General features: G+C 45.3%; 2 protein-coding genes across 7 annotated transcripts; both read right to left on the bottom strand.

The window, feature by feature from the left end:
* Positions 1-1,865: 1,865 nt before the first annotated feature.
* On the bottom strand, positions 1,866-18,464 carry CASP2 (caspase 2). 3 transcript variants are annotated; one of them, XR_013967685.1, is made up of 12 exons: positions 18,264-18,464; positions 15,046-15,196; positions 14,585-14,752; positions 14,350-14,431; positions 13,673-13,767; positions 13,234-13,410; positions 8,060-8,188; positions 7,822-7,912; positions 7,676-7,736; positions 4,471-4,620; positions 4,197-4,306; positions 1,866-4,065 (listed from the first exon to the last, which is right to left on the bottom strand). XR_013967685.1 is itself a non-coding variant. In XM_080819155.1 (12 exons), exons 1-12 carry the CDS (start codon positions 18,335-18,337, stop codon positions 3,934-3,936), a joined length of 1,431 nt encoding a protein of 476 aa, XP_080675281.1. In that variant the 5' UTR covers positions 18,338-18,464; the 3' UTR covers positions 1,866-3,933. The 3 variants fall into 3 exon arrangements, 2 of the variants coding, with proteins under 2 accessions (XP_080675281.1, XP_080675280.1); XM_080819155.1 differs by having other exon boundaries at positions 4,471-4,631; XM_080819154.1 differs by lacking the exon at positions 7,676-7,736.
* Positions 18,465-19,781: 1,317 nt separating this feature from the next.
* Positions 19,782-21,673, bottom strand: TMEM139 (transmembrane protein 139). 4 transcript variants are annotated; one of them, XM_080818294.1, is made up of 3 exons: positions 21,641-21,673; positions 20,457-20,706; positions 19,782-20,236 (listed from the first exon to the last, which is right to left on the bottom strand). In XM_080818294.1, exons 2-3 carry the CDS (start codon positions 20,687-20,689, stop codon positions 19,855-19,857), a joined length of 615 nt encoding a protein of 204 aa, XP_080674420.1. In that variant the 5' UTR covers positions 20,690-20,706; positions 21,641-21,673; the 3' UTR covers positions 19,782-19,854. The 4 variants fall into 4 exon arrangements, with proteins under 4 accessions (XP_080674420.1, XP_080674421.1, XP_080674419.1 ...); XM_080818295.1 differs by having other exon boundaries at positions 21,608-21,669; XM_080818293.1 differs by having other exon boundaries at positions 21,617-21,655.
* Positions 21,674-24,948: the final 3,275 nt, after the last annotated feature.

The raw sequence follows: 24,948 nt of genomic DNA, 5'->3' as shown, positions 1-24,948 counted from the left end.
TTGCCTATTCCCTACCTAGCTGGCACAAAGGTGGGATAGTCTTTGGTCTCAGGCTCATTCTCCCAGTTCAGTGGGAGAAATCTTTCTTCCCCAAAAAAGTGAGGGGAAAAAAAAAATCTCATGCTAGGAAGCCCCCCAAACAATACTGTTAGCAAGAAGCATACACTCAAGGTAGCATTTTCACATCCTGACCTCAGTTTCTACAGAAAGGCAGTAACTTGGAGGGTTACGGTAATAAAAGAAAACTCACCAGTGTTTGCCCCCAGAGTAAGCACTGAGTATGAATGCGTTACGGAACTGAAGCTCACCGTGGCAGATCCTCAAGCGTTTGTAGTGCGCTAACACCTGCTAACACCATGTTGTGAGTTTGCCTCATGTTTTTAATCCTCACAGGGACCTTTTGAGGGAGAAGTAATTTTCCTCCTTCTTAGCTAAGGGAAACTGAGGTTCCGTGAGGTTAGGTACCTTAGCCAAGGTCTCCAGTATCTCAAAAGGTTTGGGCCAGTTTTCAAAACCTATTTAAGCCTAGAGTTCGTGGCCTTAAAGCTACATTTCTTCCTTTTTTGTGTATTTGAAGTCTTTGAGCCTCATTTCCTTCTTCTGAAAAAAAAAAAAAAAAAAAAAAACCCGACTGGGAAAATGACTAGATCGTGGGCCTGCAGGGAGGGCAGACCGTAAAGGTGAAAGTGGTCCCTTGGCGTGGCCACCACTGCTGTGTTCCTCCTCTGACCAGACCAGATGCCTGCCCTGCCCGCCCCTCAAATCGAGGCTCCGCTCTCCTGGCCCATGTTTCCTCTTCCCCCTTACAGGAAGCAGGATGGAGGAGAGCAGCAGAGAAGGGCAGCCCCCAGCTCAGGGAGGGGGATAATTTTAGCAGAGAATCCCTGGCAGAGGTAGCAGGGGGGAAGGGAAGAGAGCTATGAAATTCAACCTGATACTCTCATTCAAGGGCGGGGTGGGAAGGACACGCAATCCAAGTCAGAAACCAGCGCCTCGCTCTGTAATTCCCAAACGTACCCTTCCAGAAAGTTTGCTTATGCTGGAAACGGGCACTCTGCTTACTCCTATGGCTCCAGTAATTTCTTAACCTCTTCGAGACTCTGCAACCCTCCTTCTCCTGAGGACAGCCCCTGCTTTCATCAGCGGTGCAGCCAAGCAGTGTCAGCAGGCTTTTCATGCCCTCCTGTGTTCTTCAGCCAATTCTCCTCCCTCCACTTGCTGATATGCCTCAGCTCAACTTAATCTCTTTTTGATCTTCCTTCTCCTCCTATCTCCCAACCACTTTCCCCCAGGTCCCACTGATGCTTACTACCAAGATGTTCCTAAAGAATTTCCCATCTCCTTTCATGGCCCACATGCACTTACATACCCGTCTCTCCACGCACACACTTTGGACACATTGCAACCCAAGAATTTACCAACCTACAGAGCCCACTGCTTAGATCTCTTTCCTGCTGCCCTGAGCTCTCTCACAGTCCGTGTCCACTCTAGAAAACCTTAAATCCAACTTGAGGCCACGGAGATTCTATAATCCTCACCATTTTGTAATTCCAGCCCAATGTCTTTCTCCAGCCTCCATCCCATAATCTACATAATCCAGAACCAACACTGCTTGCTAATAACTCTTAGGTCTCCTCTGACCCTGAGAAATCCCAGTGTCAGCTACATTCTGGGCAGTTGCCTATGGCCACGATAGCTGAGATGGGCCCCCACCTGTTTTTGTAACAAAGATCGTGGCAGCAAAGGAAGGGTGTTTAGCTCTGTTTGCCTTGGGAGGTGGTGAGGAGTGTTGTAAAGGGCCAAGAGAATGAGAATATATGAACTTCAGAAGGTTATCGGTGGAAAAAGAGATGTCAGGCACACATCAGCAATAAATATGAGCATTTATTTGGCACCTGAAGGCAATATAAAATCCTGGCAGTGGGAAATGGAAAGGTTCTATCATCTAAATACTTCCATATGATACTGATCCAAGAGCAGGACTCAGCAAAAGTCTCCAACCCCCCCGGCTCACATAACAAGTATTTACTGAGCACCTGAACTACTACAGGCTGAGCACTGTGCCAGAGATCATTGGAGATGCGGAAGATGGTGTCTGACACATGACGACGTCTGTCTTCACGAGCTAGTACTATCAGTGGATAAAACAAAACACATGGAAAAACCTAGAGTATAAATACTAAACTGTGTATATTGTTCAAGGGAAATCTTGTCCAGAAGTAGGATTCTAGCCAGGGTTGCTTTCTTCCTTCACCCAAAAACATTTACTGAAGACCCACCATGTGCCAGGTGCTGGGTATATACTGGTGAACAGAAGAAGCAGAGACAAGGTTTCTATCCTCAGGGAGCTTACAGCCTAGTAGGGGAATCAGAAATGACCAAGTGAAGCAAGCAAAAACGCAATTATAAATTGTGCTAAGTGCAATGAAGGAATTAAACAGGACACAATAATAAAGAAACATGGAAGATTATTTAGACAGAATGACCCAAGAAGGCCTCCACAAGAAGGTGGCATTTAAGCCAAGATTTGTGAGGAATGGAGCCCAGTAGACCCCAGAAAAGTGTCTGTGATGGTCCAGGGCGGGAAAGACCTCAGCATGTTTGAGAAACTGAGGATGGTGCCAGGACGGTCACTTAGAAGGAAATCAGCCTTTAATGAGGTTCAGGGGGAAGGCAGGAGCCATACAGGCCAAGGTTAGGAGTTTGGACATTACTTCAGGTATAACAGAAATCTTAGCAGGGGAGTGACATGACCAGATTTATATTTAAAAATCCCAAACCAAAATCTGTCCTATAGAGATCAGACTGGAGGGACAAGAATGGAAGAACAGGAAAAGCATGACACATGGCACAGATAAAGAAGGTTTCTAGGGGACACAGGACGTACGGTAACAGCCTCTCTAAGATGGAGACCTGGGAGAAGGGAAAACGGGCCATATAAAATCAAAGGGGATTTAATACTGAAACAGAAAGCAGGAACAAGCTACCACATTATATCTGTGAGGAGCCAAATGATCCAATTAAGCAGTATATTAGACAGATTTGGTGGCAGCAGTAAACAGGATGAGAAGGTAAGAGGGGAGAAACAGGAAGTAGGGAGATAACAACCAGGATGCTTTTTTTAGAAAAGGACATTTCAGAGGAAGCAAAAGATAAGGTGACAGGTTACAGAGTATGAGGAAGCATTCCACCCTTATCTGCCTCTGCTAACACTCTCTGCTGAGGTTCATCTCAGTAACCAAGCTCAGAGAGAGAATCTCTGATTAAGAAAACTCTGGAACTTCCTGAGCAAAGATCAAGGAGTTCCAGGTACCAGGGATCCTCAGTAGGATTCCTTGAGCCCAAAGGAGCCAACTGTGGAGCGGAGAACCCCAGCCCTCCACTGGGTGGCCCTGCGGTCCCGACCACACAGGTCCCGACCACACACGCGGAAGCAATGCGCCGCCAGTCCGGTCTGCCCTTTTGAGGCAAAATGAAAAATGTCTATTTTGAATCAGAACACTTTCCAAACTCTCAGTCTGGGATAAATGGGGTGGAAATATGAAAGAAAAAAGACAGACGGGATGGTTTCTGAAACGTCTCAGCTAGTGTAATAAAAGCAATTACCAAAGTGCTGTCTACCAAAGACCTGGGGGCAGGAAGCGAACACAAACCGCGGGGAAACCCACATGCCCTCTCCCCGTAAAGACACTGTGCTCTTAATATCACCGGCCAGGCTCCTCTACTGCAGCTGCCCGTGCGGCCACAGTCCGCTCTACAGGCGGGGAGCTGCCGCAGGAGGGGCTGGCCCGCCGCCCCGCGCCCCCAGGCGGAGAGGACCGGCCTGCTCCACAAGCCCTGGAGATTCCCAATCCCTGAGGGGGAAGAGACACCGCGCACCAGAAGAGGACAGGTCCCATCAGGCCTCCGCGCAGCAGGGCTGTGGGCACGGCGTCACGTGGGAGGGTGGCCCGGGAACAGGTAGAGGTGGCGGCACAGGGTGCTACAGTACTCGGACATCTCCTTGCAGCGGTGGAACTCCGTGCCAGGGGCGTAGCCCTCACGCTCCTTGATGAGCGCGTTCACCTGCGAAGACAGAAACCCACCGTCGCCCTGTCTGAGCCTCTCGGCACGAGGGGCAGGCTAGAGACGATGACGGACAGGGCGAGGCAGGAGGGCAGAACCTGAGCAGACAGAGCCGGACGGAGATGACTGACCTTCACGAGCATGTCGGCCACATGCATGTCACAAGCCCGCTCGGAGAACACCTGCGTGAGGGCCTCAATATACCAGGAACCCCGTTTGGTGTTTCGCATGGCGGCAGTCCCTGCAACAAGCTTAGCGTGAAGGTCACAGCACAGCTTACACGGCCGGATGTCCCCAACTGGACTTCCATGGCATCCTGTACCCTCCCCACTCAGAGCGCCTGGGGGCAGATGTCCACGTCTGTGGGAGCGCAGCATGGGACTTCCCTCTGGGAGCTGCAAATACCTCTGAGGCAGGCATAGCCACAGATCATGTCTGAGCGCGTGGGCAGCCGGGTCTTCAGCATCTCCTCTTTGCTGGCGTCACTCTCCTCGCACTCAGAGGATCCTGTGTGGTTCTTTCCATCTCGCTGGTCCACCCCACGGTCTGTTTCATCTGTAGCAAAGGCAGACAGAATGGACAAAGATGTTATTTCCTCCCGTGGCTCCTGAGCCTGCCACAGGCAAGCCAGAGTTCCCTGTCACCTTGACTGGGAAGAGCCATTTGCAGCTGCTGCCTCCAATCTCCGGCTGATGAATTAAAAAAAAAATAATCATTACTCCCATTCCTGCCCAGCTTCATCCACTCTGCGCAAGATGGAAATTGCCAATTAAACACTCCTTGTAATCAGAACTAAAAATCCCATGTCTTTATTTGTTCAATTAGCAATACACCTGGAAGCCACAGTGCTTTTTACGACAATACGTAATTAAATACTGACAAATCAGTTTTATATATAAATGGGAAAACGAAGTTAATAAATGGATAATATGATTACTACCTGCACGATGTATGAAAATCACCTCAAATCTATGTATCAATAAAAAAATTTTTAAAAACCCCGAACGTGATCAGTTTCTAAATCTTTTGGTATTTTTAGGTTACTTACTCCTTATTAATTTCATAAGTCAAATTGTGGCAGGCATCCAAGATTTAAGAGAGATTTGTAAAAGGAAAAACTTAAAAATTGGGATAATTTGATTATTTTCTTCTATATGATTGAAAAAGAACACTTACTAAATTTTAGCAGTTTTCAACATACCTGGACTACATGTCCAACCTCCTGACCCAGGCCTTATCTATGCCCAGACATACTCTTTTTTGGATGTTGCTGTTTTATTTTGGAGGTGGGTGGGATACAGTCAGTAGGAAAAAGAGACAGGGAAGACACATAGCTCAACACACCAAAAATAAGAAAGCGAAGCCTTTTACAGTATTCCTATGCCAGGCAACACTTGAGAGCCCAAAAGGCAAGTGAAGCCTGAAGAATTACGGGGAATTGACCAAAATTTGCTGATCCCGAAAAAAGTTATTGAGCAACTGCCATGTGTCAGGCATTATTTTGCATTAAGCCCCAGGATGTAAAGATTCCTGCCCTTACAGACCTCATACTCTAGTTTAGGAGCCAGGCAACTGCAGAAAGGAGAGTAATTTTATACACATCAGTTATATTAACTAATTAGAACGACAGTAGACAGGGGAGTTCAAATCTTCAAAGGTCATCTCTTGAAGGATTTCATTTTAGAGAGAAGATTCAGATTACCCCAGGAAAGAGCAATTCTCCCTTTCCAGATCTGACATTGTATATATATCTCTGAATACAGTAAGAGAAAATGATCATTAATGTCTTTATTTCATTTTATTTTGCCAGTAATACCTCCCGAAGGCAATAGGCCAATCTAAATGTGTCCCTCAAGGAAAAGGAAACTTTCTTTCTTGGGTTCGAGTCTCAGATCTATTAATCAATAAATCTTATTCCTTCTCCCAGTAACACAAAATCCCATCTATTTTCTGTGTGACTGCTACAGTTTTTGAGAAGATTAATTTTCATCCCTTTGTTCAATATTTATTAAGTGCTACCATGTATCAGGCAGTGCCCTGGGTCTGTGCATCCAGCCGGTGAATAAACAGTAAGTTCCTGCCCTCACAAACTCTTTTCTCACTGTAGCTCTCCAGCATGGTAATCGTCCTGGAAAAGAATCCATTGCATTATTTCTTGAGCTACCAACAGCTCCACACTATTATCTGCTGGAGCCCAAAATCTCAGTTTGACTAAAGGTTTATCATCAGCTGGAGGTACTGCCTGCAGCCCGCCATATCTTACTACACACCTACCAATGCCCCTTCTTTAAATTAGATCCAGGCAGACTTCTGGCCCAGGACAACATTTTGGGGGAGGGTGGCTGTCCTTTCAGTCTTGGTGTGCTTGTCATCTTGTATCCCTGTCTCCTCTGAAAGGCCCTATTGACTACTCCGCACCTATGCAGATTTTATCCTTCTGGGTCCAAATTAAGCCTTACCACATTAAAATACTTATGAAATGTCTTCAAACTAAGCCAGCTTAAAACAATCTATTCCTTACTGCTTATTCCTTCATATGTATGGCCTGTATCTCACTAATTTTCCCCTTGCTTGAGGCCTCTGAATTATTCTCAAGCTACTTCGGGTACACTTGCATTATTTAGTAACTGGAAGGCTCTTTCAAGAGACACATTTTCTTTCTCTTTTTCCCTTTTTTTAGATAGTAGCAGTTTGAGAGACCACACATTTTCTTCTGCTTTTCTGATAGTAACTTAGTCATGTTGTAGGACCATAATAAATTATATTCTTTGGTGATCTCAGAAAGATAACGTTAACCATTTATATTTGTTGAATACACGAGAGGTAACAATTATTTGAATGTCAGGACAAAGTGCCCTTTAAACCAAACTATAAGCCCCTTGAGGGCACGGACCATGCCATAACAGTCACAGCTGGCCTCTTCTACGGATTGACTATGAGCCAGGTGCAAAATAAGCCCTTCATACATATGATTCCACTCAATTATCACAACGTTATGAAGTAGGTCTGATTACTACCTACAGTTTGTATGGAGGAAATTAAGGTGGAGGGACATCAAGGAACTTCTCTAACCTGATATAACTAAAAGTGGTTAGAGCTTTTAATTATTATGGTTTCCCTCTAGGAGAAGAAGTATGCCGGCATGTCTTCGGAGCATAGCCTCGGTGTCCCGGCTCTTCGAGGTGAGGAGACCGCATGCGAGAAAGAAGAGGGATGGAAGCAGCTCAAGGATGAGTAAGAGCCACAGCCCGGCTTGGGGCTTCTGCACTCCTGGCCTGCACGCTACAGGGATGAAGCAGAGAGGAGGCAACGACGGAGTGCAGATGAGAAGAGAAGAGGGGAAGATGGCTGGAGAAAGGAAAAGAGGGAGGGTACGAAGGGAGAGAGAGAAAGAAGAGACAGACAGAAGCTCCTTAACTGCAATGGGTAACAAAAACGAGCACACCAGAGTTAATAGCACAGAAGAAGTGAGAGTTCTCCGGGAAGAAGGCAGAGACACTGATAAAGAGAGTCCTGAGAGGAGGAGATGGTGGTGCACAGAGAGCTGACCAACCTGAGAGCCATGGGCTGCCCAAGTCCCAGCACACCCCATGCATTGGGAGACACTTACAGAGCAAGAGAGGCGGTGGCAGCAGTGAACAGAAGGAGGTGCCCAAGGGATCCAATAGCACCTGAGAGGAGCAAACAGGAGAGTGAGAGCTGGTGGGAGGCTGCCCAGGAGCCACCACCCAGGTGCTGACCTGCCAGGGCACTCACCTCCACGGCAGGCCTGGATGAAGAACATTTTCGGCTTGTTCTGTAGGTTTGGGCAGCTGGCGTTGTCAAAGAGCCGAAAAACCTCTTGAAGCTGCCAGAGAGACAGAAAAGAGAAGTTAAGTAGACCGCAGGCCTTCCTGAGTCCTCCATGTACTACGGCAACCGTTACGAGAGAGACAGGTAGGCAGGAGGGGAAGTCATCGAGCATGAACAGCTGTCGTCACAAGATGACACACACCTGAAGCAGTTTGCCATCCACACCATAGATGCCTCCCTCCACACCGTGAGAGAGAAGCGCCACAATGCAGGAGTCGGTGATACGGTGGGCAGGTAACTGGGCAAAGTTCTGAAGTTTCTCTTGCATTTCCTGGAGGAAAAACACATTTTAGTGTTGTTCACTGCAGTCAGCACCAACAGAATCTTTCTTTGGTTTCTGAAACCCTAACCCTAAGCTATTTATTACTGTGGTCAATGAAAAGAGAAGTCAGACACCCTAGGAAAGGCTAAAAAAGGCCGTGGACTCATCAGAAAGATGCATGACTTCAGATACAGAATTCTGACTATTATCTCACAAAATCCAGACTCACTGAGATATGTCAAGAGTTCTTGGACTAAACCAAGATACTAATAAAGCTAATTAAGTGCTAGTTAACTTTCTCCGCTCCCCAATCATCAATCTAATCCCTTTCTTAGAGCAAAGGCTCTCTATATAAATATAAATGGCACAGGGGGGACCACCAGGGGAGCTATGAATGAGTAAAACACCTATCCAGCCATAAGGAAATAAATCGTTCTGACATAGGGCTAATGGAATCATGATAATAGAGAATGACAGTACTTCCACGCTGTTTTCGGCCCGAGATTTTACGTTCCCCGGGACATGACGATATCTGGGTAAAATGCTCCACGCACGGAAGAGCACACCGTCTGGAGAATTCTGCACAGGACTGTGGCTACATACATGGGCTACAGGATCAGAAAGACTCAGGTTTGAGCCCTGGGTTCACAAATTGAAAACGAGTTCAGTTTTTTGGCCCCTCAAATCCCTAATACTCATTTTGTAAGAAGATAATTTAGAGTAAATGTTCTCCAATTTCATAAAGATTAAATGAAATACTATGTAGAAAGGATTTATAACAATGTCTGGCACACACTGCATTATTCTGCCATTCTGCCATTCTTATAATGTACATATCTAACACGGAGTAGCAATGGTATCTTTCCAGAGAACCTACTACTGGTCCACCTTTAGTCCAACTTAAGACTCTTGTTTATGGTGTACCAGGTTGCCATACACGAGTATCACTCTGCCTTAAGCAACTGGCCCATCCAACAGAAAGTTACACCAAATAGTAAATAATCCAATACAAACTGTTAAACCTATGCCTCCTCTACAACTCAAGAAGTCTGAGTGGTCTCTCCTATTTGAGACCAGAAGAGAGAAAACAAGTTCATTTTACTATGGATTTTAGGGAACTATCATGAGTATAATGATAGCAAACTAGGGAGGACAGTTACAGCATAACCTTACTTGACAGTTATCAGGTACAGCTCCCAATAAAAAGCACACTTGTATAATACATTGCAGTAGTTCTGGAAACTTGCAAAATTTTGGGTCACAGCAAACTGTTTTAATAAGCCCTCCAGGTGACTTTGACATGCTGAAGTCTGAGAACTATTGGTCTGTTTGGAATACTTCTGTTTGCAGGTAACGGAGACAATTGTATAGAAGACTTGGAAGTCTGTAACTAAACTAAACTAACTAAATGAAGAAGAAATTGGCTTGATTGAAAAGTATGTACATTTTCTGGGTCAAGAGAAGCCAATCATAATATTAGAAATCTTGAGATAATAAAAAGATATCCAAACTCATTTATTTCAGGAATATATAATCTCAAGAGACTACAGAAGTAAGAATGTTCTTCTGGAGTTGACCATAATAGAATTTTCATTTTTAAAGATTTTATTTATTTATTTGGAACACAGAGTAGTTGATGCTAATTTTGCTGGAAGAAGGCAATAAAAACGTATGTTTGGCACCTACTCATGAGCATTCTGAACTTCAGTGAGACTCTTAGATCAGTAAATAGAGGACAACAAAGCCCAAGTAAGAACACACACACTCAGTAATCGAATGTAACAGTACTAAACTGGTAACTGGGGGTTATTCATTTGGGGGGAAATTTTCCAAAAGTAGCACAGCTTAAAACAGAATCTCTAGATTTATTTCTGATAAAATTATAGTACTTCTAAAAATAGCAAGGTTCTTCACTCTTGCCTGTGTTTTTGACTGGAGGTTGGGGACACAAGGGAATAAACTATAAACCCTCTGAGATGATATGCAAAATTTTATGGCTAGCTGCATTCTCCAGGGATGGCCCCTAGTGCACCCTTAGAGTTTCGAGGCAGTCTGTAACCCAGATGCAAGTTAAAAATCAAAACCACATGGTAAAAGGAAATTTGCCACTTTAAAATGTATCTCATTTCCTAGCACACTATAAACTGTAATTCTAGAACTAGTAACCTCAGGAGGGAGGCATGGTGACAGAAGACTTTGATGACAAAGAGAAAAACTGAAAACCCACACAAGTGGTGAGAATACCAGTGCACTGTCCAGCACTGTCAAGTGAAGAGGGTTAGCTAAGAGTATACTACTTTGAATTTTTAAATGCAATTATTTCTGAAGTCAAAAGGTATAATGGGGGGGGGGGGAAGGATCTTAATTTTTTTGGTTCTCTTTGGCTCTTCAAATAATCAGATGATAAAAGAGTTGAGTCTCTTGAGAAGTCCTATCACGAAGAAAGTACTCTGTGCAGATGCCCAAAGAACCAAATTATCATACCCATTGTAACTACTTGGTTTTAACCGTATCTCAGAGTTTGACCGGCCACTGTTGGAAACCGACTTTGCAATGTCCTCACATTTCTGAACCTCTGAAGCTGAGGACGAGGCTGCACAGGGAGGGCTCTAGCCCAAGATTCAGTCCTATGCTTTTTGCTCTCGTTACTCTACTCTCCTCAAAGATCTCATACTCTGACCATTTCAAGTATTTCTCCTACACACGTAATGCCCAAATTTACATTTTTGGTCCTGACATCTTTGAGAACCCTCAATTCCTTACTTAATTTTTCTGTCTTCTTCCATATGCAACCATTTAACCACCAAGCTCTTATAGTACAATCATGCCACTGTGCTATTTTCTATACATATCATTTCCCTCTTGTTCTACTATTTTGTCCAGGCTCCCAACACCTTGTATTGGATTATATCAACTCCACACTGGATTCCCTGCCACTGGTCTCTACTTCATTCTTTTCAATGGTGCCTTCAACTTTCACTGTGAATGTTATCACCTTTCTGTTAAAAAAATTACTAATGTTTTTCTTTTACTTTTTTAAAAAAAGATTTTATTTATTCATTTGACAGAGATCACAAGTAGGCAGAGAGGCAGGCAGAGAGAGAGGGGGAAGCAGTCTCCCTGCTGAGCAGAGAGCCCGATGTGGGGCTCCATCCCAGGACCCTGAGATTATGACCTGAGCTGCAGGCAGACGCTTTAACCCACTGAGCCACCCAGGGGCCCCTCTTTTACTTAAAAAAAAAAAAAAAAAAAATTTTTTTTTAAATTTATTTACTTGACAGAGAAAGACAGTGAGAAAGAGAACACAAGTAGGGTGAGAGGAAGGGAGCCCGATGCCGGACTTGATCCCAGGACTCTGGGATCATGACCCGAGCCAAAGGCAGATGCGTAACGACTGAGCCACCCAGGTGCCCCTACTCATGTTTTTCTAAAACATGGAAGTTCAAGGTCATGGCATTCTGATCCTTTTATCTCCAGTCTTATTCTTGGCACTCCTTTGTCCTAGGCATTTGGTTTACCCATTAGGTCCCTAACATCATACACACATTTCCTATCTGTAGGCCATCCTCCCTGCCTAGGACCCCTTCACCACTCCTCTGTACTTGAGTAGCTTCTTTCAAGTCCAGCTCAAGTCTCACACCCTCCATTTATCCTTCTGACCAGATCTAACCAGGCGGATTGTTTCATTCTGTTAACTACTGTAGAAGACACTGTCTACTCCTGCTTGGTCTTTCAGAATATAAGGGTGAGTACTTCTATTTTTGCTGATGTCAAGACTCCCTCATCTAACTGAGGTTCTATGAATTTAAGATTCACATTAAAAAAAAAATTTTAGTTTAGCAAACATAGTCTCACCCCTATTATAAAGTGCTCAAAATTAATTAATTTTTAAAATAAGCTCTATGTCCGACATGGGGCTTGAACTCACAACCCAAGATCAAGAGTCATACCCTCTTACACAATCATTCTCATGGAAGATAGCTAAGATACAAAAATAAAAACCACAGACAAGGCTGAAGACAAAACAGATTCCCTACCTCAACAAATCGAAGTGAATGTCCTAGAAACTTTGATTTTTTTTACCACTGACATTCCCAAAGGCAAGTTTAGGAAAGTGCTATTATTCTGGATCAAAATGAAGAATTAGGGGTGGGGGTGGATGGGTGAGACAGGTGATGGGGATTTGGGAGTGCACTTATCATGATGAGCACAGAGTAACGTATGGAAGTGTTGAATTACTGTACTGTATACACGAAACTGTTTTAACAGTGTATGTTAACTAAGTGGAATTAAAATTAAAACTTTAAAAAAGAGGAAAGGGATGGAAATGGAAAAAAAAATGAATAGTTAGTATCTATTTAGTAATAGGCTACTATCAATTTCAGAACAGAAATACCTAAAGGTAACTAAATCAGCAGTATAGCTCAGTAATTGGGGGTTAACAGGGAATAACAGATAATGAAAATGCTTGTGATTTGCAGGAATCCAATTTAGAAGTAATCTCCCCTAAGATCTGTCTTGTGGTCACACAACTGGTAAGAGTAAGGAATTTCCCCATAGTAACTCATTAAACCGCCATGGACAGTTCTAGCAAACTTTCATTTGCAAGAATGTCATCTGCCAAAGTAACAAAAACTGAACAATAACTGAACTTGTAAGCAAAAATGTCAAACCAAGGAGTAAATGTCCTGTTTTGTCCTGGTTTATAAATATCTTTCCTGATTGGCTGGGTCAATCTCAGGGTCTCCTCATATCCCGATGACTAGGAATTGAGTCTCTGAATATATGAGAGTAACAACCCAATCCGGGACCAGTATTACCCAGGGAGAGCACAGTGATTCTGAGAAGTTAACACTGAAGCAGCTCGCTGGCCCTAATTCTTCTTCTTCTTCTTTTTTTTTTTTTAACTAGGTTGCAAGGTAAGACAGAACAGAATGAGTAAAAAGGTAGGGAGAAGAAAGTAACCTGAGTAAGACCTATCCAGCAGGCAGAGGAGCATAGGATGTGCCTGGCCCCAGTGTTGCTCAGCTCTCTACTGTACACATTAGATGTACCTGCGCAGTCTGGTCAAGTAGAACATGGACTTTGTAGCCTAAGAGCTTGAAGAGGGTGACCAGAGTGCTGTGGTCCACATCCCCTCCAGAGCGAAATTCCAGGTCTTTCTCTCCAGTGAAGTGCACATTGCTCAGCACCAGTGCCAGTCCACGAGGCCGAGACTGTAACCTATAGGCCTGGGGGAAAGGGGAGCCAATTAGAGCTTCTTATGGATAGAAACCGTTTCCCCAACTAAATGAGACATTTCAAGAAAACAAAGCCATCATATTCTTGTTAACCCCACCAAGTCAATATAGAGAAATGCCCAGAGAAGATAACCAATCAGTATGGGCTTTCTGACTAACAAAGCAGGAAGGGGTATATGTGTAAACCAAGTTCAGGTGCCCAGGAAGGGTGTCTCATTTCCCAAGTTCTCTTCTTGCGTTCTGTAGGACTCACCAGCTGGTAGTGTGTTTGATAAAACTCGGGAGTGCAAGGCTTCACCTGAAGGCAGGGAGGACCATCTCCGTTGTCTAGGGAGTGCTCCACAGTATCTGTGGCACAGAGAGCCGAAAAACTAGTGTACCATCTATGTGTCAATCCCAGTACTTCATTATAACCTAAGGCACCCTACTGAACTGGGGTTTTGAAAATTACTGGTCTTGCTCATTCCCCTATGTTAGAAGCTCCATGAGGCCAGAGACCCTGTCTGCTTTTGTTCCTCTGCATTGAGCCCACTCACAGTAGGTGCTTAACCCACTGAATGACTGGATGGGATATCTGATAAAAGCCTCGTTCTAATCACTAGGATACTCAGTCAGCAGGCTAGTGGCTCATAATGTAGTCTTTTCTCATCCTGAAGTAACAGCTTTAAGGAGCCAGGCCAGTCATGTGTCAGAACTTCCTACTTGTACCAGTTGCTCTAAGGACCAAATGCCATAAAAAAAAAAATCATCTGTGAGAGGGGAAGCAAGGCCCAGCCAATCCCCCATCTAAACTCTGCTGCTAGTCCCTAACAAATTCGCCAAGGAGACTGTTCCCAGTATGAATGAAAATAGGTATCATGCTAGGGCAAAGTCAGATATCAGTCAAGAAAAAAGTCAATCTGTGGGATGTGTTATCTCATTGATTCTCACCTGGAGACAGGCGGAGCTGCTTGTGAGGGGGACAGGACTCACACATCGGGAAGGGGAGACTCAAGTCGTAGTCACAGCTCAACTGTAAGAAATGAGGACCCACCACGCCAGGCCTTAGGGAGATGGTCCAGTTTGAACAAAACCATAATCTAGTCTACCCCACCCTGTCTCAAAAATTCCTTTCCCACCAAACTAACCCTTCTCAACACACTACCACATGTCTAGGGCTCCATACCGGCGGGAGTGCCTGCTGAAGACCAGAGAGGGTTGTGAGAAGGAGATCCTCCAGGTGACCCTGCTTGGTCTCCCTCAGGGCCACACAGAAGACATCAAAAGCGTGAGGACCCCTCTTGGGCAGCAAGTTGAGAAGTTCCACATTTTGGCTGAAACTGCCCACTTTGGCCTAAGATAAAAGAATACAACATAAAATCATATTTACTTATTCAGCTGTAATTCTATTTCTCCAGATGACCTTCCTAGTAATCTCAAGAACCCTTTTACTGAAGAAATACATGTATGGGGGCAGTCTTTCCTCTTATTTTTAAATTATGTATCTTGTCTGAAAAGGCTTTAGGGTAGAAGGGCATTTTCATTTCCTTAGTAAGGTTCTATATCCTTGCCACACTTCATAGTGTTCTGTTCCCCCTCCTACGACCAGTTTTACTGATCTGGCGTTTCTCTTTTGCTTCCCAATACCTGAATGTGCTCCCTCATTTCCAAGGTGATGATGTCCCTCTCCAGGAGGTGTTCTAACAGTTCACTCAGCAACAGCTGTTTGGCTAGCACCACTCGGTTCTTTTTCAGTGCTTCCTGATGGTCAGGATGCATGCCACACACTCCCAATATCCTGCAGATAAAAGGCAGAGGGAAAGGCCATCAAGTACAAGATTTGACACAGAAGAGTGGAGTGGAAAAGGAGTGGGTAGGAAGAACAAAAAGAATGGGACTTATGATAATCAATATTAGGCATATTTTATTGAATCTGGTTAAAATCAAAGCAGTATTAAGCAGTAACACACTAATCATGAAGAAATAATGTATAATTTTTTATGGAGTATGTTCCACTGAGACCATCTTCTGAGGTGAACAGTCTGTCTAGGGAAGGGAAATGTCTACCTTGACAAAAATACACACAAAAGAAGGACTACTCCTCTGACAGACCAATTTTAACTAAGAGATTATTCCAGGCCGTTGAAGGTTCTGCCACAAGGGAAAAAGTGGTTCCGAGAAAGGGGGAGAAGAGGGTAAGGGGAAGCAGCCTCTGGGAGTGACACTTCTGGCAAGAAGGCTCAGGGTCCCAAAGGTGGTGGCAATGTAGCAAAGGTCAGACACATTCTGTGTGAAGAACATGAGAAAATCATGCAGGCCATGGAAAAGCGAAAGTCTGGAATGACTTTCAATGAAGTGGCCACACATTATAGTGAAGATAAAGCCAGGCAAGGGTGCGACCTGGACTGGATGACCAGAGGTTCCACGGTGGGACCATTTCAAGAAGCAGCATTTGCCCTGCCTGTAAGAGGGCTGGTTAAGCCTGTGTTTACAGACCCTGCGGTTAAGACAAAATTTATAATAATAAATAAATATTTATTATTAATAATAGTGAAGGGAGAAAATAAAATTGTATGAAAGACTGAAAAAAAAAAAAAAGACAGAGAGATTATCCCAGAAAACCTGTCACATTATTAATCTAGACTGCTAAAAATAATATGAGTTAAGATGATCCCGGGTGAGGAATAAAATAATTTGATACAATGGCAAAAGCTCAAGCCAATGGCTGGCTTTAATAGGAAATAAATGAGACTGGCTGACACACACACATTACTCTCTAGCTCACTTCTACCAATTATACCTGTGGTCTTTCAAACTTAAGTTCCTGTCACAAAATGACACTAGAAATGATCAGAAGAATCCTGTAATTAAGAACTGAGTAAGTAGCAAGTATGACAAAGTCACAGGAGATAAACACCCATGACAAACACAATGAACATAACTTGAGATCACCTGAAAGAGTTAAAGCATAAAGGCTAAATTGTTTTGGTAATTTATTATTGGTGTCTTTATTTCAAGGATTCTTTGGTTTTGTTATTGGTTTGGAAAGATAATCAGCTTCCGTTTATGAATTTTAAAAATCCCATTTCCAACATATTATCATCTCTGTGCCTAGTTTATATAAATGCACAGCTCCCCAGCTTGCCTAGTTAGTTTCCAAAAACATGACAACAGTAAGGGCCTAATGGCGGTGAGAAAGGGATGAGATAACATCTACAGTTCATAACTTAAAAACTATTTAAAAATGCATAAGGATTTCAAAGATGTTAAAATATGTATGTGTGGGGGGGGGAATGGGCATCTTAGAAATTACTTAGATACCATGCATTTATAGGATGTACTTGGCTTGACTCCAGGTTAGAGATTTATTGAGGAGGGAAATGGCGGAGTCCTGAAACTGCTAAGAGAGATCCAACACGGTGGCATGTGGGATCCTGAGTCAGAGAAGTTATAAAACATTCCCAAGGCTGGAAGTAGCTAACTAGGGTTAAATCTGGGATTTGGGACAATGATGTTTGAAACTCCATTTTAACTTCAGGTTTCTATTCTATAGAAATACTCCTGTGACCCCAAACCTTCGGTAGAAACCTGCTACGATACATCTAGAGAAATTAAAAAAAAAAAAAAAAAAGAATTAAGAATCACCTTAGAAAACGCCAAAGCAGTAACAATGACAGGATATATGAAACTCTGGTAAAAATGTTATTAGGCCAACAAGTGGATGCTGGTTATTTCCTCAGGATACGGATCATTGGTGAGGCAGGTCTACTGAAGTTTCTTCTCTTAATTTACCAGTAGCGTTTTCTCCTTAAAACTTTCTCCGCCTTTGGTTTCCTGAATACTATTCTCTCCAGTTCCTCTCTCTGCCTCCCATGTTCCTGTTCCTTCACAAGATCTTTAACTGGCCCTTAAGTGCTGACATTCCATTAGGAACCCCCTCAAAGAGCCTCTCCCTATTTACTCTCATCCATACACAGGATTCACTGACTGACTCCCAGTTCTTGACTCTTTCAAGTTTTAGACTTAAATTTTCTGTCAGAAACTTATTAAGTTTAATCTGAAGCCATTATCCATTCTCCACACACCTGCTCCTCCCTGTACTCCACTTTAGGGTGAAAGTCTCAAATATGGACTTTTCCCAAAGTTACCATGATCACCCAGAACTTCAGGGCACAGCTGGGAGGGGAGGAAGGAGAGGAGAAAAGGACACAAAGAGAATTCTTAAGTTTTGCTTCTGTCTTTCTGCAGGTTCTGGCTCCAAAGTCCTGAACTGATCCTCTAGGTCTGGACCGCGAGTCATTAAAATGTTATCCAGGGTGATGCCTGCCATGAAATCAAATAACTGGGGCAGAGGCGGAGACACACTCGAGTCTCGGAACCACCTTGTCCTTTCAAAGTACTCAAACCCCAAAGCCTGTGTCGACTGCTTTGAAAACCTGATCGTTACACCCAGAGCAATACGTGTCATGATATACTCAACGCAGGTCACATGCACATCGGGCAGCATCCCGAGGTTTGCAGGTCTCGTCTGTTTTTAAGGGGACAGAGTAAAGTTTGTCATAAAAGAACAGGGGGAAAGAAAGGATGGAGAATCTTTAAGAGAAGCCGAGATTTGGCAGACATGGAGAGCTCCTCCTGTTCAGAGCCCCCGCGGGTTGGACAAAGCAGGCTGGGGCGGTCGGCTCACGAGGGACAAGGCCGACGGGAGGCCGACGCTCGCGCGCCCCTCGGGGGCTCAACCCGGCCTCCCACCCTGGGCAGCAAGGGCGGACACGGCTGCTTCCAGGGATTCCAAGGGCTGGGGACGCCGGGGCCATGACCCGCACTCCCCTCCCTCGGCCCCATGAAGGACCTCCCTCACTCACCGGCGCCCTCTGTCAGCGGCCATAAGCGCCTTTCGCTGTAAGGCAGGCCGAGAGCCCGTGCTCGGCGCCGCCATTTACCGCTTTTCCCGGGCTGTGCGCGAACCGCCCACAATCCAAACAAACCGAGAGCCCTGGCGCCCTCTGCATCCCTCCCCAGCCCGGCAGCGCACACTGCGCCTGCGCATTGCTTCTCCTAGCTCCACCCCTACGCGAGGCCTGCCCCGCCCCTCCCGCCGCCGGTGCGCGCGCAGGCACGGAGCTCTCGCGCTGGACGTGTCGTCCAATGGGATGAGAGAGCGCACTTGGCGGAAAGGGAAGGGGCGGGGGTAACGCGGAGACGCTCCGTCCTACGCGGGAATGCGATTGGTCGTTGGTTCCCGCGGAAATCACGGCTGGCTCTCCGGCACCTCCCACCTTGCCTCACCCGCCTATTGGAAGCACTTTACCGAGATGGGTTTGGCCAGACTTTTGATTTTATTGAAGTTGAACTATTAGGGCCAGGGTAAGGAGGAGATGGAGAGCACTAGAAGGCGTTGTTAGATGCCGCACAGTGGGTGAATGACGAAGTGGGGAGCGCACCCCTGAGGAGGCAGCTCCCAGTGGCTAAAACCTACATCCCAGCCACAGCACGATTCCAGAAAAGCTGGTGTTCTGTTGGGATTCGAGGAAGCCGGACCGGGGGCTGGGTCAGAACGCAGGGGTGAGGCTTCACGGTTAGACACCGTGCGGGTGGCTCCAGCGCTTCATAGGTGATTCAAGAGGGAACCTTAGATCCTCCGCCATCCCTCGCCAGGCTCCTGTTTTCTCCTTTCTCAGCCTCATCCACCCATCTCAAAATCGGAAGCCCCTCCCCCTGGGGCAATTTACTCCACCGCTTCCCGTTAGCAAGCACTAGAAAGTGCTCTTCAGCCCCTGGGCAGAAACTGTCTCAGCTTTGCTTATCCAGGAGGTTGGGCACACTTGGTCACACTCAGCCCACACTGCCTGTAGACACAACTATTCCACCATTCTGTCTATAGGAAGTCTCCCACCCCTGTCCAGCAATTAATTGTCCAAGGTAAAGATTGAGAGATTTGTGGGTGACCTTGTATTTGAAAATACAATAGGATTTGGGATCAGAAGAGTAGAGTTTAAATAATTTTTATGCTGTTTACTAGCAGTGTGCCCTGTGCATATTCTTAAACTTCACTGTTCCTTGGAACCCTCATTTTTCAAATAAGGGTATTAACATCTCATATGGCTGGAAAGCCTAACTGAGCTGGGAGAGAGAAGCACCCAGAACAGAAACAACAAAGTTGTCACTCAGATGTTTCTTTTCTTCCTTCTCCAGATTCTCTGGATCACTCCTCCTCTCACCCTCCATTTAACTCTGGAAATACCGGATATGGGGTAGGTCACTGAACGTTACCTGAATACTCAAATTGTGCCACACACATCCCCTCTGGAAAAGGCTTATGATAGCCTGACTCCCCTCTGTGTTCATTTCCCCTCGCAGAAACACAGTTCCTGACACATAGCAGGAATTGAAAAAATGTTGGTTCAAATGCATGAATGGGTCTGATGCAGAGATGATATATCGTGGGAAAGTCTTTTAAGGGGGTGTCCAGTTGTTTTCAAAGAAAACATCATCATCTGGTTGATCAAAGCTGACATCATAGGTGGGGGGTGGAGTAAGAGGCTCCAACGTGGGGTGCACCCCCAAGCTCTGCAGATCAGGAGCAGTGGACATGACCCGGGGTCCCCGAAGCCGGAGGCTGACTGGAACTCTTCCAGTCACAGACCCCTCTGAGCCCACTCGCCTTCCTAGTCTGGCTCTGTCGGGGCCGTCTGGATGGCTAGGCTGTCCTTCCTCAAGTCCTGGAGGGATTACAACACTGCTGTAGGGGGGTGGTTGATCCAGCTGCTGGGGGCGGCATTGTGATTCCAGCACCACAGCTTCTTCGTAGGTTGGCACCTCAAAGGCTTCATTGTCGCTGAGGGAAAAGAAACCACGTCACTAGTGACCTCCTGAAAGGAGTCCTTTTCCCCTTTACTATCTTCTATTGGCAAAAGACCCACCTACCCCTGACCCCACCCACTCCTTCATAGATAAAAGTAACAGGAAAGCAGAGCTGTATGTCTGGGAGATTAGAGGGACACACGGAAAACGAGTCCATCATGTATTCCTAGAATTCTGCCCACCCCTTAACTCACCGTGCATTGCCTGAGGCCCCTGGGTTCTCCGTCTGCATTGATCGGAATCCCCATTCCAGAGAACAGGCCAGGAGGCAGACAAACAAAAAGAAGCCACCCAAGGCGAGAAAGAAATAAGCAACGGGGGCGATGTTTGGCTGTATGCCCAGCAAAGCCAGCCCCAGGAGGAAGGAGGCACAGCACAGGAAGAGAAGCGGCTTCTCCAGTCTCCCCCACAACTGGCTTGGCACCATCGCCCCTCCCCAGGCTCCTGCAAAAAGACAGTATGTCTAAACCAGCAGTTGGCAGTTGATGGGAGTCCGCTGCATCAGATTCCAAAGTAACCCTATTAGACACCTTTAGGTTTTAGGTTCTTCAATCTCAAATCAAATGGCCCAAATATATGATCTTCAAGGTTCCCTTCAGTTTTGTAATTCTCTCTAGGATCACACTGCTGCCCCAGGATATCAGCATGTGTGGAGTAGCCAGGAAATAACCCAGCAGCCTTCATGACCCTGCCTTTCTAACTTCTTCCTTCTCGCAATGTCCCTTCCAGCTCTTTCTGCACCACCCAAAACCCAGTGCCCTGCCTGGGGCCTCAGGGCTCAACAGCATCTGTGGAATCCGGGTGATGAGGCAGGCCCTGCCTTTTCTCTGTAATTGCTCCGCATTGGACCTCCACCCTACCCACCCCCATCTTCCCAGTTAGACCCTGTTGGGGAGGGAATCTGGGGAGAAATACCACTTACCCTGTCTGACCCCATCTTCCCATTTCTTCCACTCAGCCCATGCTCTGGTTGAGGGGGAGAAAGTACACACGGATACAACAAAGGGACGCAACTATGAGAATCTTACAAAGGCCTAGGGCAATGGACAGAGGCCCAGATAACCCCTGATCTCTCCATATCTGCCAGGGTATCCCATACCCAATGGGCCTTAACTCAGGAAGCTCAGATTTCAAGTTTCCTGCCTGTAGTTACCGCAAGGGGTAGGAAGCTGGTGGGGAGAAGCCTTCTTTTCCCTCTGCAACACAGCAGCGACGCCTAGGCAGTTGTACCCCAAAACCAATCCATTAGAAATTCCCTGAACTCTGCATAGCAAGAAGCCACAGACTCTAGGTAGGGGCCAGATCCCCTGCTTTAACCCTAACCCCAATCCCATGGCCTTCCTACCCTTCTCACCGGTGTTAGGAATTCCTCCCTCACCTGTCCAGACCGATTCCGCAGAAAGTAGGTTGTACGGGGGAGAGGGGGGTGGAGCCCAGTGGCTCCACCCACTTTTCTGTTCCAATCCCGGTTCCTGCACAGGCTTCCTCTTCCCCTTTCTGTTTACAACTGACTTGTTATTGCCGAACCTTGATTTTTTTTTTTTTTTTTTTTTTTTACACCGTCCACCCTCTTTTTAATGAGAGTGCTCCTGCGTCCCCGCCCTCACCCCAATGATCTTTGTACTCAGGACCAGAGTTCTATTCAATTTCCTCTTCTCAATGCACACTGCATTGTGAATAGTTTGTCTTGTATTCAGGTAATATATTTTATGCCTAGAGCAGAGGCCACGGTTTATTTAATCTCTAGATCACATAGTGCTTTGCATGATTTGCTGTGGGCATGGAATGGCCTGTCGTGCTTCAGCTGCCAAAGTACCATTTCTTTGAACTTGTTCTCTGCAGACCTGTAAGACGTTTTTGTGTTTGCTTCTTGGCCCAGTTAACTCTTGATTCTTCAAAAGCCACGTCCATAGTGATGCCTACTGTGGAGGCTGTCTCCACAGTGTATCCACAGCATTCCTTCCTACCCCTGTTCAAACCTTTAGCTGTTTATATAGTAACTTTCTGTTTATGTACCTTTCTTCCACCGTGAGCTTTTCAAAATGTGTAATTGTTTCAATAAATTCTGAATCACTGCAACTGACTTGGTAGGTGCTCACTGAACAGTAGAATGCTCTCATTCGAAGGCTGCCATCTTGCCTGGCCTCACCACCCCCTGGAGATCCATGACCCACTCTTCAAAAAAAAAAAATTTTTTTTTATTTATTTATTTGAGAGAAAGAGAGAGAGAGCATGAGCATGGGGCAGGGGCAGAGGGAGAAGCAGGCTTCCCACTGAGCAGGGAGCCCCACATGGGGCTTGATCCCAGAACCCTGGGATCCCAGAACTTTGGGATCCCAGAACTCTGGGACCAAAGGCAGACACTTAACCAACTGAGCTACCCAGGCACCCCTATGACCACTCTTTTAAGGGGAATCATGGTAATAAGTCTAGGCGATGCAGGTACTGGGAGGTGTAGAGGATGGGCATACTTTATTCTTGAGAGTCAGAGAAGGACACAAGGCTGGGTTCCAGGGCTTCGGAGTATTACCATTGGACAAACCAAGGGGAGTAGGAGATAATGGGGCACAAATCTAATCCCAAGGACAGTTGTGGGGCATAGCCAGGGCTGATGCATCAGAGGATGTGTGGAGTGTGTGAGTGTGCGTGTGAGAGAGAAACAGAGACATACAGAGTGGGAGAGGAAGGGAGAGAGGAAGGGAGGGAGGGAAAGAAGGATGAGGGTGCCTGGAGTGGAATGCAGGTGTGTGTAGTGGTGGAATGTCAATGATGATTCTTTGACCAGATAAAGGAGAGGGAAGAGATGTAAGAGGAAGTCTGTGGTAGTCCAAATGTGCTGTGTCCCTATAGGAAGTGGGAATGGAGAGTAGGGGGAGAGCTGGTTGTTGTTTTGTTTACATGAATTTCCATACTGTTCATCTCATATAAAGAAAGTACGTCTGGGATCAGAAGGATTTGCATCTGGGGAGCCTGGCTGGTTTAGTTGGTAGAGCTGGCAACTCTTGATCTCAGGGCCATGAGTTTGAGTCCCATGGTGGATGTAGAGATCATTTAAAAATAAAATCTTTAAAAAAAGAAGGAGTTACATCTACAGTTAATATATTAATAGAAGGAAATTGGTCAAGAGTCATTGGTATGTATGACAAGTAAGAGGGCTTTGTTAAGAAGTGCGTTCTGGATAGCAAGATGGGGGGTGTGTAGGCTGAGAAGCAAGGGAGTCAAAGGGGGGGCTGAATGTCTACAGTGTGAAAGGATTTGCAGTTGGGAGAATGAGATCTTTGTAGCATAAGGCTCTTGGTTGTCAGGAGCCTACACTAGAGAGACTTGCTAGTTAAGAACCAGTTCCAAGTCAGGAAGGCTGGACTGTGCCTTCAATATATTCTCTATCACTATAATTTTAAATAGATTTTCTAAAAATTCCATTTTTTATACTGTTACTTTTTATTTGAGAGAAAGAGAGGAGGGGCAGAGGAAGAGAGAATCCTTAAGCAGACTCCCTGCTGAGCATGGAGCCCAGTTGTGGGGGTGGGGGGTGAGGACTTAATCCCAAGACCCTGAGATCATGACCTAAGCTGAAATCAAGAGTTGACTGCTTAACCCACTGAGCCACCCAGGCAACCCTAAAAATTCCACTTGTTAAATATAAAATCTTGCAAAATGTTTAAAGGTTATAGAGAAAAAAATATCATCCACAATCTCCTTATTCTAACATGGCTGTTTAAAATTTCTACACATTTCTTCTAGTCTGTCCACACACTGGTTGAAATGATCTTTGGCTGAAATCAGAGTACTCACCATTTTGTATTTTTTTTTAAATTAAATATTGTATCACATATAGTTCACCTTTTGATACAGTCTTTGTTGTGGTCATTTTTAACAGCCACGTGGTATTTTACTGAATGGATGTACCATAATTTAACATACCTTATGTTACTTAGTAGCATTGAGTTTATTTTATTCTTTTTTTTTTTGGTCATCAAATGTGTCAAGAGACAGGAAGTAGATTAGTGCTTGCCAGGCACTGGAGAGAGGGAAGAATGGGGATTAACTGCTAATGGATTTCTTTTGGGGGTAAGGAAAATGTTTAAAAATTAGTAGTGATGCAGGGCACCTGAGTAGTTCAATCAGTGAAGCATCTGATTCTTTTTTTTTTTTTTTAAAGATTTTATTTATTTAACAGACAGATTACAAGTAGGCAAGAGAGCCAGGCAGGGAGAGAGAGGAGGAAGCAGGCTCTCCACGGACAGAGAGCCCGATGTGGGGCTCGATCCCAGGATCCTGGGATCATGACCTGAGCTGAAAGCAGAGGCTTTAACCCACTGAGCCACCCAGGCGCCCCAAGCATCTGATTCTTGATTTCAGCCCAGGTCATGATCTTGGGGTCATGGGGTGGAGCCTCTCGTTGGGCTCTCTGTGTAGCCTGCTTGGGATTCACCTTCTTCCTCTCTCTGTCCTCCCCCCCCCCAAATAAATAAATCTTAAAAATTAGTAGTGATGCTTGCACAACTCTGAATATGCTTTAAAGACCCACTGAACTTTTTTACACTTTGTAAGGATGAATTATGCCTCTATAAAGCCATTTAAAGAATGATACTACAATGAACCTCTTCTTACATGTTTTACCTTCTTTTTGGATTATTTCCTCCTGTTGAATTCCAGGAAATGTTGTCATTGAGATATTATGAA

Source organism: Martes martes, assembly GCF_963455335.1.
Source record: "Martes martes genome assembly, chromosome: 11".
NCBI lineage: Eukaryota > Metazoa > Chordata > Mammalia > Carnivora > Mustelidae > Martes > Martes martes.
The sequence above is the reverse complement of the archived record's forward strand: the minus strand, read 5'-3'. Positions and strand labels throughout refer to the sequence as shown.